Genomic DNA, 14,550 nt, shown 5'->3' on the forward strand with positions numbered 1-14,550 from the left:
TAACTCTACTCTTTCTGAAGACTGCAGCAATTGGAGTGGAACCCGTGCTCAAGTCGATGGCAAATGGGGCGTTCAAGGTGCTTCTCCCTACGATTTTCCGATTTTGGAAGCAATAAACCGATACGGTGAAAAAAAGAAGGATGATCGTTTGTTTTATGCAAAACCCCAAAGACGACAGTGTGATGATGGTGATATTGATGAGAGTTCGCTTTCTCCAGGAGACTTTTGGTCAATATTTGTTCGTTGAGACATATTTAGTAAGGGAGACTGGCTATGAAAGGCGACAAACATCAGAACATCAAAGATAAAAAACAACTTTGCTGCAGTTTAAGTTGGAAGTTCCCTGACGGTGCACAATCCATTGTTTTCTCTTCACAAATTGTGACTGAATGAACAGAGGAGACGTTTTTATTTGTTAGTAAGATGAAAAAGATAGGAATGCTATTAAACGTTGTGTACCGTCAGGTCCACAAAATCATACGACAAAGGAGTCGCCTTCATAACCATTCCACTCACTTTTTAACTATGGTTGAGAGTATCTAGTAAACAATACAGGGATGTTTTAATAATCTAGCGTAATTATTCTGAATCACTGTTTGCAGTACATGGATCTTTGGGACAACAAGTTTTTAAACTTCTAGCCCATTAGAACATTTTACCGATACGGTGGTCCTGTTGAAAAAAAGTTTGTTGGGAAACCTTTCCCATTAAAAAAAACAGCAAGAACGTTTGTGTCACATTTGGGTGTAGTAATCTGACCGATTGACGGCGGTTTCCTGTAAAACAAGACTCAAATTTAGAAGAGCTTTTCAAGAGACCGAATTAAAAGCTGCCTTTTTGTAATAAGAACCCTGCTTCAAACTAATTTTTCGAGATTTGGCCAAGAAATGAACGAGGTTACGGAAAAACACCATCCATTCCCCCTCGGCCTTAAAATATTTAAAAAGTTTATTAATCAATGTGGCCGCCGAATCCGTAAAAAGAATACTGCTGCGATACAAAGTAAACAATTGGCATATTTTAAATCAGCGGTGAATGAAGAAGGGCGAGGATGATATCCCAACTGTTCGGCCAGGAAACGAAGATAACATTTAGTATGAAATCCCCGAGAAGATTGCAATGACCACCGGCCGTTCCGTAAGGCCGGTTTTCAATAGCGACGGTAGCGTCGGAGTCGTAATCAGAAGCGCATGACTTAACGATCTAGTGAAAGCACCCGGTTCTGATTCCGCCTTACCAGACTCCGTCGTTTGCGATCAAGTGAAAGCTAGGCTGCCGGAGCTCGAGTCGCAAGCAGAAGCAGAAGAACTAAACCAATCGCAAAGCGTGGGAACGTGCATTGTGTCTGGTTTATCCTTCTGCTTTTGCTTCCGACTCCGACAATCTATATAACAAAACGAATGCTGTTGTACTTTGTTGGTTATTTATCCTCTTTAGCCGTACCAAATAAAACTCTCTTAAAATTAGGGGTGTAATTATTAAGACTAATTTTCCCACCAGCGTCCCTGTCTATTTCTCATTGGAGTCCCTTCGGGAACAGAATGCATCAACCATCCAAATCTTACTTGGCCTCGGCCAAAGCCACTTGATTAAGCAAGTGAACTTGAATAAATGGAATGATGCTAGCAATAGATAATGGCGTTCAGCAAGAGAAAATTAGTAACGTTAGGCAGCACTGAAAGAGGGGCATAGCCCCTTTTCAGGGTCCATTAGCTCATAAGGGAATTGGTTAAAATTAAGTTTAAAGACGGTGTCTCATTTTAAATAGTGGCCCCTCTGCCTCTAGGAAATAGGTATGATAAATCTATGGCAAAAATTTCCGTTTCCAGCAGTAAAATGCAAGATTCATGAAAAAATTGACAGATTAAATTGATAAATGTGTCAATCAGGCTCAGCAGATCGATCTTATTTTAACTCATAAACCGTCAAACTAGACAGTGTATATTACTATTTATTTAACTTTGCTTTATTTTATTTTATTTTTATTTATTTTTTGACGGGGGTGGGGGGGGGGGGGGGGGGGGGGTCATAGTGACCTTACAAGTTAGTTAAGACTGATCCAGGGGTTGCCCGGTTCTTTGCTCTTTGCTTCGAACATTCTTAACAGAGCGTAGGAGAAAAGATTTCATCTCTCAGGAATGTTATTTATCAGGCGTGAAACGATTACTACATCGTGTTCACTGAACTGAATAGAGAACGCACTGCTACGCTTGAGCGAATGGCCTGAGAAACCAGAGGGAGCCAATATTAACATGGACCCAAATGCACGGAAAATAAGTTGACACATTCACAATTCACACTTTCAGATCTCTGCATCAATTTTTTTTTCTCATTACTGTAACGTAGAAGATTTATCATAAGTTGAAATAAAATGTGTTTTTGCAAACGAGATTAAAATCTTAGTTTCAGTGAACTTGATTTCTCTAAAACATTTTTTAACACTGGCTCGTTTTTTTCTTCTTCTCTTTCTTCTTCCTCTTCTTGCAGAATGGCGGTGTGCAAATGTTACGCTTTATTTTGTTTTGTTGAAAGGCAATAATTTTGAGGTAAAAAAACGTCTTTAGGAGCTTACGCCAATTGTTTGCAAATTTTCCTTATACCATTTTCTTTCAATTTTACAGTTGTTTGTGCAAGCATCATTGACAATCAATCGAAGCGTTTAAAACATAACACATTTCATTGAGCTTGGTCATTTCTGTTCAAGGAATTTAACGTAAAGTCAATTAAGCTTACTCAGCCATGTATTTCCTGAATATTTGATTTCCAGGGGAGTCGTTGGCTGGCTTCGTAAAAATTATGTTTCCCTTTCATGGTTTAAGTTTCTTAACGAACCGTAAACGCTGGTGAAAATAATGGTTTAGCTTGGACGAGATAACATGTGAAAAGGTATGTGTTAAAATGACACCCAAAAACAATTTTTCTGTACCGAGTTTTCACTTTAGCTCGCAGAGAAGAATTCGAATCGAATGAATCTAGTTCATATGTATTCTTTCACAACTGCGAATACAAGAATTGTTTTTTCCTGTACCAAAATTAAACCGTATGTCTCTCACTGGAATGAGTGAGAAGGTTAAACTCTGTGAGGTTGGTCGGGAATCCACAGAACTTATACCTGTGTAAATATTAGTAGTTGCTCAGTGGCCGGTATCCAATCAGATGTAGATATATAATACCACAAGAAGACCTCTACAGGATACTAAAAACAACAGCTAAATTACGACATGTGTCCTAAACGGACTATAATTTTGAACACTTTCTATTTACGTGACTGAGATGATTTTATATTTTAGGTCCCTGCAGGGGATCTTGGAGGCTTTGTTTTATGGAAAACGAGCGCCAGCTAGTCATGTGTGATGTTTAAAATGTCTCATTTAGTAGTCAGTATTCCACGACAAAGTTCCACCATCTTGCAATACGTTAAACCCTCACTTTTGCGTTATTGCTTTAATTTGTATCACTCTTATTAGCTATTACGGTCTATGCAGGCCTTCGCTTGTTACACCTCGTAACGGTCTTGTGTTATAGCAACACCTGCGCTTTAAGCCTCATCGAGTCGGAAGTGATACCATAGCAAAATACTAGGCCATTGGCACACAAACACCTCAAAGAGAGCTCTGATCATTTTGTTTCTAGCAGGTTCTAAATTATACTTAAAATGGCTTTAAAACACCACATGATGAGATATGAAGGAGCTTTCTCTTCAAAACACTACTCTCTTCAATGTTCCTTTCTGAAATGCTGGTACCAGTGATTCGGATCATTACATTTTGATGCTCAGTTGTTAATAGCAACTAGTTGTTTTATTTTTTTCCTTTCTTTCAGATATACGCAACTTTTCGTTTATTATTTTTTTTATTCACGATAAGCTTATAATCTTCGTTTGAACAGAGATCAGTAATCTCTTCAGAATGTCCAAACTCCTGCAAACGTACGGGTGGCAGGAAGCTAACACAAAACAAAAGCATCGAAGAGTCTCCTTCTCAGTTCTTTCTTCACTCTTAGCTCTTGCCCTAAAGCGGTTGCTTCTATAACTGCGATGATCTACTTTTATATAATTCTTCACCCCGCAGTTCACATTATATGATTTTCATATATTCATAATTTCATCACCATCCTTTCACGGGTTTATAACAAACCAATTCAACGTTCTGCTCCCAGTTGCATTGGCTTATTATTTAGCTTAATTGGTAAGAGCGCTGCACCGGTATGGCAGAGGTTAATGGTTCGAATCCTGTCAAGCCTGATTTTTTTTCTTTTCGCAACTGCTTAAGTTGCGTCTATAACTGCGATGATCTACTTTCATATAAAGACACGTCAGTTGAATGGTGGGAAAATTTTAAATGGGGATCTAAACCTATATTTAGACTAATACCACGGGATAGCTTTTCGTGCCGAGACTTCAAGCTATCAGGAACAATTTGAACACCTGTCCGATATGCCACTCTCCCCTTTTAAAGATCGGCTCGGGGCAGCTTCGCTCCGTTACAGAAATCGCGCCCAAATCACAGTTCTTATGTGTGAACCGAAGCCCGAACCGGTAAATTTTTTGTGCCTGAGCAAAAGCTGTTCGGTATGGTGTGAACATAGCCTAAACTAAGTCAAAAGTTTGTATCCAAATAAATGTTCTTGGATTTTCTGATACGCGTTAACGCCCTGCGAATCCGAATTCCCTAAATTAATAAATCTGGAACATAATGAATTTGAGAAAAATTTCATCTCCTATAAAGCTAGCCTAAGCATGATGGTGGGTTGTGTATTTGTCTTTTAAGAAAAGATGATCTTTCTCTTTTTGCAGCACTTTTTATCACGAAAAACAAAGGTCCTTATGAATTTTAGTAAAAACCGGCAAATGACAGCTACCAAGAGAAGTTTTTATAGGGGCTCTTACTTATCGCATCTCCTTCGCCCTCAAGCTTAGCATGAGTGAAAGTGTCAAAGTGATTGTTCGTTGTAGACCCCTGAATGAAAAGGAACGAGAAATGAACACGAGACTTGTGATAGAAACTAACTCCTTATTGCATCAGTGCAGCATCCAAAGGTCTGGAGATGATCCTAAATCAGCCAAAAACTTTAAATTTGATGGAGTTTACGGCATTTCAAGTAGCACAGAGGTGATTTATTCTGAAATTGTACGTCCAATTGTTACCGGCGTCGTTGAAGGATACAATGGTACTGTGTTTGCATACGGGCAGACATCGTGCGGGAAGACATTTACAATGGACGGTATTCAAACCCCTTCGGCACAAAAGGGAATCATCCCTCGATGTTGTGAACATATTTTGAGCAGTACTCACCAGCGCAGTCTGGAAAAACATGACAAATATCTACTGCGCGTGTCATACCTGGAAATATACAATGAAGAAATCCGAGATCTGCTAGTTAAGGAGTATAAGTACAAACCTGAGATTAAGGAACGCCCAGACAAAGGAATTTACGTCAAGGGTTTATCAAACATAACTGTTGATAGCTACGAGGATATAAAGGAGATCTTAAAATCAGGACGTAAGAATCGGTCAGTGGGTTCAACTTTGATGAATGCTGATTCATCTCGGTCTCATTCGATATTTACCATCGATCTCGAAGCCTGCCTTTGCTCTGGTCCAGGCAAAAAGGAGGTCTATCGCACTGCCAAGCTCAACCTGGTAGATCTGGCGGGAAGTGAGCGTCAGAGTAAAACTGGTTGTACTGGTGAGCGGTTCAAAGAATCGACGAAAATCAATTTGTCATTATCGGTTCTCGGGAATGTCATATCGTCCTTGGTCGATGGCAGATGTACACATGTTCCTTATCGTGACTCAAAACTAACGAGGCTTCTGCAAGACTCGTTAGGTGGAAACTCAAAGACTTTGATGATTGCCTGCATAAGTCCTGGGGAGAATAATTATGATGAGACCTTGAGCACTCTGAGATATGCTGCGCGTGCAAATAATATTAAGAACAAACCAAAGATAAATGAAGATCCAAAAGATACGACTTTAAAGAAGTATCATGAGGAGATACTACAGCTGAAAAGGATCATTGCAAAGGAAATTCCTGTTCCCAGCCAGTTGGTTGCTGAGTTGAGAGGTAAGCTTATCAAGATCAGCTGTTTGATGATAGATAGCTGGAGAATCTTTCCCAGCAGTTTTTACCATAAGATGAACTGTCTCATTGCAATCATCAAAAATAACTTCTTGAAGGGAGCCAAAATAATATACTTTTAAAAGTTTGTCTCTCATTATTCTAGTCACTCTATATGAACAGGAAAAAGTTGTCGGCTCAAGGGAAGAGCATGAAAAAATGCCACAAAAGGGAATTGATTTAATTTCTTTATTTTATCGTATTTTAATTTATTTCTATTTCCTTTTTTTTCCTTTCTTACTGTGTTAGAAATTTGCCGATGTAAAAACCAAATCAAAACCTAATTTTCAATTCGTACGTGGTTCTGAAATATAGAAATATTAAAAGATGGAAAAACTTGAGCTCAGTAGTGTGAATGACTTTCAGTTGCCCATCGTATAAAGTAGTTAAGTGGGCTCTGTGGACAGGGCGCACACCTGGTGTTTGGCCGGAATGTCATAGGCCGATTTCGGTCAAGAGTTATTTCCTTGTCGCAACACTCGTAAGGATTATTTCACTTTTCTTACCACGACAGTTCCCTAATAAGGTCTTTGTGACTAAGGAGGAAAAAGTCCCATGTGTCTTTGCAGATCTAAGAACGAATTCGTTCTGAGCTCTGCACGGGGACATGATCAACAACATTTGTTCTCATCTTATAAGTTTTATAGAGCTCTCAACTAGATCGTCTGGAATGCAGGTATCGAGGTGTTTCAAATTTTTATAGTATCAATTCACTAATTTATATTATTTTACAGAAATCAGAGAAGAATCGAACAGCGCATCGCTAAACTACAGTCGTTCTTTGACGAAGACATGCGAGAAGGAAGAAACAAGTCAAACTTATTTTTCAAGACAGATAACTGTGAAGGGAATTGAGACGCGTAACATCGACTCTCAAAAACTTCACGTAAAAGCCTGCAAAGAAACAGCTTCTCTGAAGAGAGAACTTGACGATATCCGAGCGCAGCTTAAAATGCAGAAGAGAAAACTTGAGTTTGAAGAAAGGAAAAATAAGCTTGAGGAGCATAAAACCGCTTTAATGTTGCTAAGAGGACGGAGGACAGTGGACGGAGGTTGCATGTTAGGCACGTGTAAAGAGGCTGACAACGATCATCAACGCTCATCAGAATTACGACAAGCTACGTATTCTGGAGATTTATCAACACAAGTGACATCAACAGAAATGAAACATTTACCCGGTTATTCACCCTTGTGGGTAGAAAAACCATGCTTAGAATTTGAGAGAGCAGAAAAGGAAGCGACCTCAGTTTCGTCCTCAGCACGGGAAAGGCCCGTCATGGTTTCGGTGGCAACGTCGACCGATGATTTAGATGAACTGGTAATTAAGACAGATGTTGATTTCAAACATCAGAAACATGAACACGAACGGGAAATGGAGGAAAACGACTGGAATATTCGAGAAAATATGTTATGTCGAGAAGAAGCCGAGGGCCGTTCCAGAAGTGTGTCGCCTGACAGTGAGGAAAAGAAGAGCTTTCCAAACGGTCAGATTGTTTATTCAAGTTCACTAGATGAGGAGGTAAGACAAGGGCCGAGCGTTTAACCAACAATTTAGACATATATAATTCATAACGCATGTCAGGCATTGTTTTTACCCTTATACTTCATTGAAATTCAGCTCAGTAGAAGATCGATGAGTGACATCTTTGTCATTCTAGCTTAGTACGCATTGATGGACTTACTACTTGACTGGTATAGTAATTAGGAACGCGAACGCTGACTGGATATAATGAGCCATTTATAATCATATCATTTTTGTCGGGTCATATGATAATACTCTAGAGAATTGTTTCTTTCAATTCACTTTCTAATTCACGTGCATATGTACGCATGATTTCTGAAAACACAGAGGGTCAGTTTTCCCTGGGACTCTGACTATTGGGAAATCAAAACATACAACGCTCTGACGCTATGACGTAACGACTGTCAGGGAGTAGGCTGTAATACACGTTTTAAGGTACACTTTAGAGGCACCATTTGGCAACGGTAGCCCACGAATTCAATTATCGTGATAACGGCTTTGTGGGGAAACTATACACTATTTGAAGGCAAATTATCCAAAAATAAATAGATAACGAAATATCAGAGTCATTTGCCTTTGCTTTTATAGTTGAGTGTCATGAGTGGGCTCTGGGTGGATCGAGGGCGATTTCTTAAAGTGTTAACTGCTCACCATAACACACCAAGAGAGGATAATGCTCTCTTAAACACATAAACTGGTTGCAAAGTCGAAAAAGACATCCTGGAGATTAGGCAACCTGTGGTTCGAGCTTTTGAATTGCAGTCTCGAAGAGTGACTCACAAAATCAACTAAGTTGTACTACCTGCACTTTACTGAAAGATGCTATACAATCACCCATTGTCAAAAAAGTCAAGAATAATAAGGCGCCACAAGTCAACGGTCAAGTCTCTTCACAACTAGCACCTTGGGGGTAGAGGTGTGTGGCATTTTAGTGTCCGTCGGGTCGACTTAATAGTCTTAATATAGGGAACTTAAGCAACGACGACGGCGACGGCAACGATAACGGCAAAAAAGGCAATAGGTTTGGATTAGCTAAACAACAACTTTGCACGTGCAGCACACTTTTTGTACATTTCTTTCTAGTCACTGGACGAATACGACGTGAAACTGCCTAATTTCATGTTCTGTGGTGGACTTGAAAACAAGACAACAACTTTCTTTTGTTTTCCTGAAATTCGATAAAGTCCTTTAGAGCTCAGTCAGCTCTAGAAAAAATTGCCAACATTTGACAAATTTAACGAGATGGAATAAGCACGATAAAGTTTAAAGCAGCGCGATTCACTTCTCAAGTGACGTTTTCGTAGTCCTCGCCGTCGTTGTTTCTTAAACTCCCAAATATAGGTTGAACTGTAATTTTGACCAAAACGTCTTACACCACATGTTATTTATCAATCTTTTTGCTGTCTTTCAGGGTCCAGTGAATTTTGGTCTTTGCTGTCTCTGTCCTGAAAAGTCCTTTTTCGGCGAGAGAATAGAAGAGTTCTTGGGGCATAAGCAGAAACACTCTTAACATTCCTTAAGCTAGATTTTTTTTTTGTTTTTATAGTAAAAATATATAAAGCTTTGAAAATCAAAGTCTGAACGTGTAAGGATATAGTACATTGCTTTTATTTTTACCGTTGCATATAAAATAAAACATCAAGCAGCATTTTGGTACATCGATCCCCGTCTGGAGACCTTCAATTGTACGAAACGAACTAACCATTAAAACTATATAAAGACATAAATCAAAAATATTTTAATAAATCATGCATAATTAATAAGAATGTCGTTGGTGGAGCGTTTTGTTATTGCTGTGTTTGTTTGTTTATTTGTTTGAACACAATTCTCTGACTAGCTGAACTCCTTACGCTAACGACAAAAAAGAAATTACTAGCATTTAGACCTTGCATTTTAATGAAATAAATTTACAAGGCCACAGGGAGCAGAGGAGTTCTGTTTGAATTATATAATAACGAATCTCTTACCTCTTTGATTGCTGTAATCTGTTAATTCTCCGTGTGTTAGTTAGCCGTGTGTGATCATTTTGGGTCGGTTAACCGTTGTAAGAAATTCCCTTCGAGCGACCCTTTCGCTCAACATTTCTTTCCGACCATCATTATTTTAAAACATAACAACCGCTGAATGAAGCGCACGTGTGTATTCCGTTGGCCTTCGGCGGAATGTCTTCGAAAAGAGGCACGAGGTGCCTAGAGAAAGAAAGAGACAAGGGGTAAAACTTGTACCTATGTGGACCGCAGCAACTGGTGACGGAAGGAATCTTGAGAGCCTAAGAGCGCTTTATTCAGCGGTTGTTATGTTTTGAAATAATGGCGGTCGGAAAGAAACGTTGAGCGAAATGGACGATCGAAGGGAATTGTTTACAACGGTTAACCGACCCAAAATGATCACACACGGAGAATTAACAGATTACAGCAATCAAAGAGGTAAGAGATTCTTTACTATCTGATTCAAACTGAACTCCTCTGCTCCTTCTGCAAAGATATACCAATTTCATTTTAAGGTTCCTTCTTATGTTATTCAAGATTGTCTTGTTTTGTTGGCTGTTATTATAATAGGAGCCTTACGATTTTACGACGGTGACTTGTAATAATAGCGAAAAAGTTTGAAAGGATGAGTTAGTGTATTTTTCAGCCTCGTTCACTATTGGTGTGGCTATCGTTGGATCATAAGATCCGTAACAGTTGCACACCAGTGGTGTTCATTCTGCGTACATCCACATTTTGGCGTAACAGTAAGAACCAAGGCAGGCGTAAATTGACGGCAAATTTGTTAATGAATAAAACACGTAGTAGCTTTTCAAATCATAAATCAAAGTCATCTCGGTGGTCTATCTAAAATTTGGTTAATAGGTCGCAATTGTCACATAATCTTCCAAAAAAGAAAAAAGAAATCATCAAGACCTTGAGACCAAGCTGCCAACGAAGGTCAACGGATATACAACCTTGAGCAGTGGAGCCCCCCTTTCACATAAACACAAATCGACCCATTAGCCAAGTTATAACAAGGCTCAGGAAATCATACCAAGTCTTAAAAATTCGCCTTTGTTAATGCAAAAGTAGACTTCTAAAGTCCAAATACCATGCAAACCGTTATATGATCGAAACATATTTGAACTTGTTGGAGAAATGGGCAAAATTTCAACCTATGCAACAGAAAAGCTCAAAATGGTATTTTATCCTGGTGATTTGGTGATCGGTGCGAGAGACGGGGAAAAATTGTGCAGTATTTCAGGAGAGTCCCAGATAATCCGTGAGAGTTGGCAAATTAAAACGATAATAGCGCACTATTAAATTTATCTTGCAAAAAAATGAGGATAGAAACTATCCGTTAAATATCACAAACTAAAACTAGAAAATCTATCAACAAAACTTGTTAGAATAATATCGCTCAAAACGGACTCAACTCAGGATCTATCCTTCCTGCATTAACTTAAATGTCCTATACCTGTTTGGGAATCCCTTTTGTGCAGCTTTCTTGTTTAAACAAAATAATATATCTATGTGGGCGGTAAAATAACAGTCAAAGGTATTGTCTCTCTTGACGACTCCATTTCTGAATCATCCATAAATGATGCAGGCCTTCTTTCGGGATTATGTACTGGAGGAAGAGTTACCACAAGCCCATCAGGTCTTGAACTTGATCCTAGAGAACTTTCTGAAACGATTTGTGCCCATGGCATCACGGAAGAAGATGCTGGCAATTGATTGGGAGAGTTATTTTGTTGGACTTCTCTTGGGATCATATTCCCGTCTACAGATATGGTAATCTCGTCGTAGTCGACAAGAAACTGTTGACTAGTTCGGCGAGTGAAATTATACTGAGGCACACGGAAACAACATGGGGACAGACAACAACAACCATCGTCAAAAATGAAAGGAGCCGGGTCTTTAATTATTCTTTCTACCTTCCTTGCTAGACGCTGGAGATCTTCTTCGTCAATGTCAATGAATAAATTGACGAAACTAAACCAGTGATGGGGACATTTCACGGACAGCAGGGCATCACAAAGTTCCGTTAACAATGTCAGCAAACACTCTTCGATGTTGTCTTCTGTCCAGAAACCAACCGGCACCTTCTCTAATGTGTTCAAAAAAATGGTTTTGATGTGGTAAGAGCCAATTTCAGGGAGAACCGGTTGAAGGTGATCCTTTAGGATGATTTTCAAAGCCACAAAACATTTCCTTGCCACGTCTGGGACAAGCTTGGAAAGCTCAACTTCTGCCAAAGAGAACGAGAATCTCCAACTTCTTTGGTCCACGTCACTCGGTGCTGGCTTTGCCACCAGGTGACAACCAAGTGATATCATTCTTTGCGCATCAGCAACACTGGGCCAGTACCTCGGTCGAGAAGGCCAGTCACTTAACGTAGGCCACTCGGCACAGTGAAAGCAAAGAGTTACGTCTACCTCGAAGAGGGGTTTAATGTTGATCTTCATCGCTGGTCCCTTGCAATGTAGCTGAATTTTAGGAGTAAACTCAGACATTCCACAACAGCATGGCACACCAGGGAGATTTGATACACGCGTATTTTCTACAGCCACTTTGGCTTGATCTCTGATGAGTTTTGAACTAACACAGCTTCCTTGATAGCCAGGAGTGAGAGAAGTTAGCTTAGCGTAGCCTGTGAAACCAGCATCATCCGTTACGAGAGGTTCGACAAGAATGTTTCCTTCGCCAGAAAAAGTTGCTTTGTCTGTCAGGGAACAAAACATCACGTCTAGATCCGTGTATAAAGCATTTATTTGACATGTTGAATTACAGGCACAATCTGTGGGCTTATAAGACAACATGAACGGGATCCCGTATCTTTCCACCGCACTTCCTGAGAAGATAAACTGGAATCTTGTTCTCTGCATTATTTGTTCCAGCTCAGTCCTGATGTCGTTCATCACCGCTAAAGCTTTGTCTTTGAACTCTGTTAGGTCTTCTTCGCAAGGAATGTTGTCGTCCACAGACACAAGAATATCTCTAAGAGGTTTGGAGCTTCGTCCGGTAAAAATGCATTTTCTGTGACCACACGCGACAGGAAAACAAGTAACCTGTAAAAAGGGGACATTTACAGCTTATACTTAATTTATTATTATGTTAACCCAAAAAACGCTGGGTGTTTTCATCTGTGGGTTGGGCTGTTTACAAACCCAAACAGGCCTATCTTTAAAGGGATGTCACTTTGGAAATACATAGATATTCAAACTACTCTTTATTTTCCCTTACGGTCGGCTTTAGAATCTAGCCGGCGAACCTTGAAGCTGTATCTTCTACAACCGGCGTCAGTCTTACCTTGAAAAACCCTGGATCCACCAGACAATAGGTTGTTTTTATTACAAAAAGTTACTGAAGACCGCTTGCAGTGGTGTAGATAGCAGGATCTGTTAGTATCCCTAATCAACGCTTGATAATAAGCCTGTACTTCCATAGCGTATTGCAGATTATTTAAAAAAAAAAAACAAACACAAAAATTTGTACGTGTGTTTCAGTTGTTTTGGTACTCTCATTACTTAAGAGTAATGAGTCAACAGACTTAGTGTACCACAAGGCCATTATCAAAAACGTCTCTTATAAAAACTGAATTGTCTGTCACCATATATTTATGCCGTTTACCATTGGTTCTACCTGAATGCCCAATTACAAGTGTTTACAACTTATACCGAACTATTCTAACGTTTGAAACTTTGGAGTAAATCGGCCTATGATGTTACCATTAAAAAAGACCTCTTTAGTAGATCCAGTTTTGCACAGTACAGTGATTTCTTTTCGTTTTAAAAAAGAACTGAAATTGTTCTGAATGAAAGGGCTAATATTACTTACGTACCAAGAAATGTCGTATTATGGTGAAAGCAATGAACAGAAACAGTGCACCACCTAGTGAAGATCCAGCAATTAACCAAAACGTTTTTGTACATTCAGATTCCCCATCTTTACAGTTGTCATTAAAGCTCTTAAGGCTGCGCAGCAATTGTAGGAGAACGCCAGCTATTCCAATGAAGGAGACCCATGCGATGGCACCTTTAATGGTCCGTATACCGCAACAGGGTTTCATACCTTACGAGAAAGAGGACAAAAGCACAAAAAAATCACTCGGTTGGACCATGTAACAGAAGATCACCTTGGTGTTCTAACCAGTAATAAAGCATGAAAGAGTGCAATGATTATTCAAAAACAGTCGCCAAAGAATTCATTTCCTCTTTATTCTATAAAGTTACACCGCAATTGTATAAAAACAGTTCATAACATGACGTCACAATAATTAACAGTAGTTAGAGACTCCAAAATAGCCAGCCATTAGATTGAGAATTACCGTAATTCTCACATTCTACAGCCATACTTGCATTTTGATTCAATTGCAGTGTCAATGATAATAGCGAAAGAGACGGCGAAACATTGTAAAATACTAAACATTTTTTAGTCTAACTGGAATTAAAATTGCAGTTAACTACGCAATAGACCCATCAGGTAGCAACCACAAGTCCTATATTCAGCGATTTGTGTAAAGGCCAATACAGAAAAAAAATTATGTTCACATGTTTTGTTGAGCTTTGATTATACTGTCAAATAATCGCTAAATCATAGAACTGAAGTGTTTGAATTTATGTCATAAGGTGGGTTCAAGCATTGTCATTGGTATCAGCCAACAGGCAGAGCAACTTACGGCATACGATTTAAGGAGAAAGATAATTAGCAACCAGGTTGGAGTATAAATCAAATATAATCTAGATTCTGTAAAGAACTCTGAGACAATGCCACAGTGTTACAGTCTAATACTAATAACGCATACTCTAACTGACTCAAGGCTTAGGAAGCCCTTACGAGACAAATATCTCCATCAAACATTCCTTTCTGTCCTGAATCAGAGATAGCGAGGTCATTCAATAATTGAGTATTAGAATCTAGCAAGTTAAAACAAAA

General features: G+C 39.2%; 2 protein-coding genes across 2 annotated transcripts in view; one reads left to right on the forward strand and one right to left on the reverse strand.

The window, feature by feature from the left end:
• The first annotated feature begins 2,754 nt into the window (after positions 1–2,754).
• On the forward strand, positions 2,755–9,415 carry LOC140926949 (kinesin-like protein KIF17). Its single transcript, XM_073376623.1, has 4 exons — positions 2,755–2,886; positions 4,796–6,066; positions 6,855–7,639; positions 9,054–9,415. Exons 2-4 carry the CDS (start codon positions 4,920–4,922, stop codon positions 9,150–9,152), a joined length of 2,031 nt encoding a protein of 676 aa, XP_073232724.1. The 5' UTR covers positions 2,755–2,886; positions 4,796–4,919; the 3' UTR covers positions 9,153–9,415.
• Positions 9,416–9,747: 332 nt separating this feature from the next.
• Positions 9,748–14,550, reverse strand: part of LOC140928515 (uncharacterized) — an 8,103-nt gene continuing 3,300 nt past the window's right edge. The window contains exons 2-3 of the mRNA XM_073378274.1: positions 13,457–13,686; positions 9,748–12,683 (exon numbers count right to left, since the gene is read on the reverse strand). Coding sequence (XP_073234375.1) covers positions 11,142–12,683; positions 13,457–13,684 — 1,770 coding nt within the window. The 5' untranslated portion in view covers positions 13,685–13,686 and the 3' untranslated portion in view covers positions 9,748–11,141. The remainder of the gene's footprint in view (positions 12,684–13,456; positions 13,687–14,550) is intronic.

Source organism: Porites lutea, chromosome 2 (assembly GCF_958299795.1).
Source record: "Porites lutea chromosome 2, jaPorLute2.1, whole genome shotgun sequence".
Lineage (NCBI taxonomy): Eukaryota > Metazoa > Cnidaria > Anthozoa > Scleractinia > Poritidae > Porites > Porites lutea.

Coding starts and splice junctions, on each gene's coding strand:
- LOC140926949 (XM_073376623.1), top strand. CDS start 4,920: ATGAGTGAAAGTGTCAAAGTGATTGTTCGTTGTAGACCCCTGAATGAA. Junction 6,067..6,854: donor GTTGGTTGCTGAGTTGAGAG/GTAAGCTTATCA, acceptor ATTATTTTACAG/AAATCAGAGAAGAATCGAAC. Junction 7,640..9,053: donor CAAGTTCACTAGATGAGGAG/GTAAGACAAGGG, acceptor GCTGTCTTTCAG/GGTCCAGTGAATTTTGGTCT.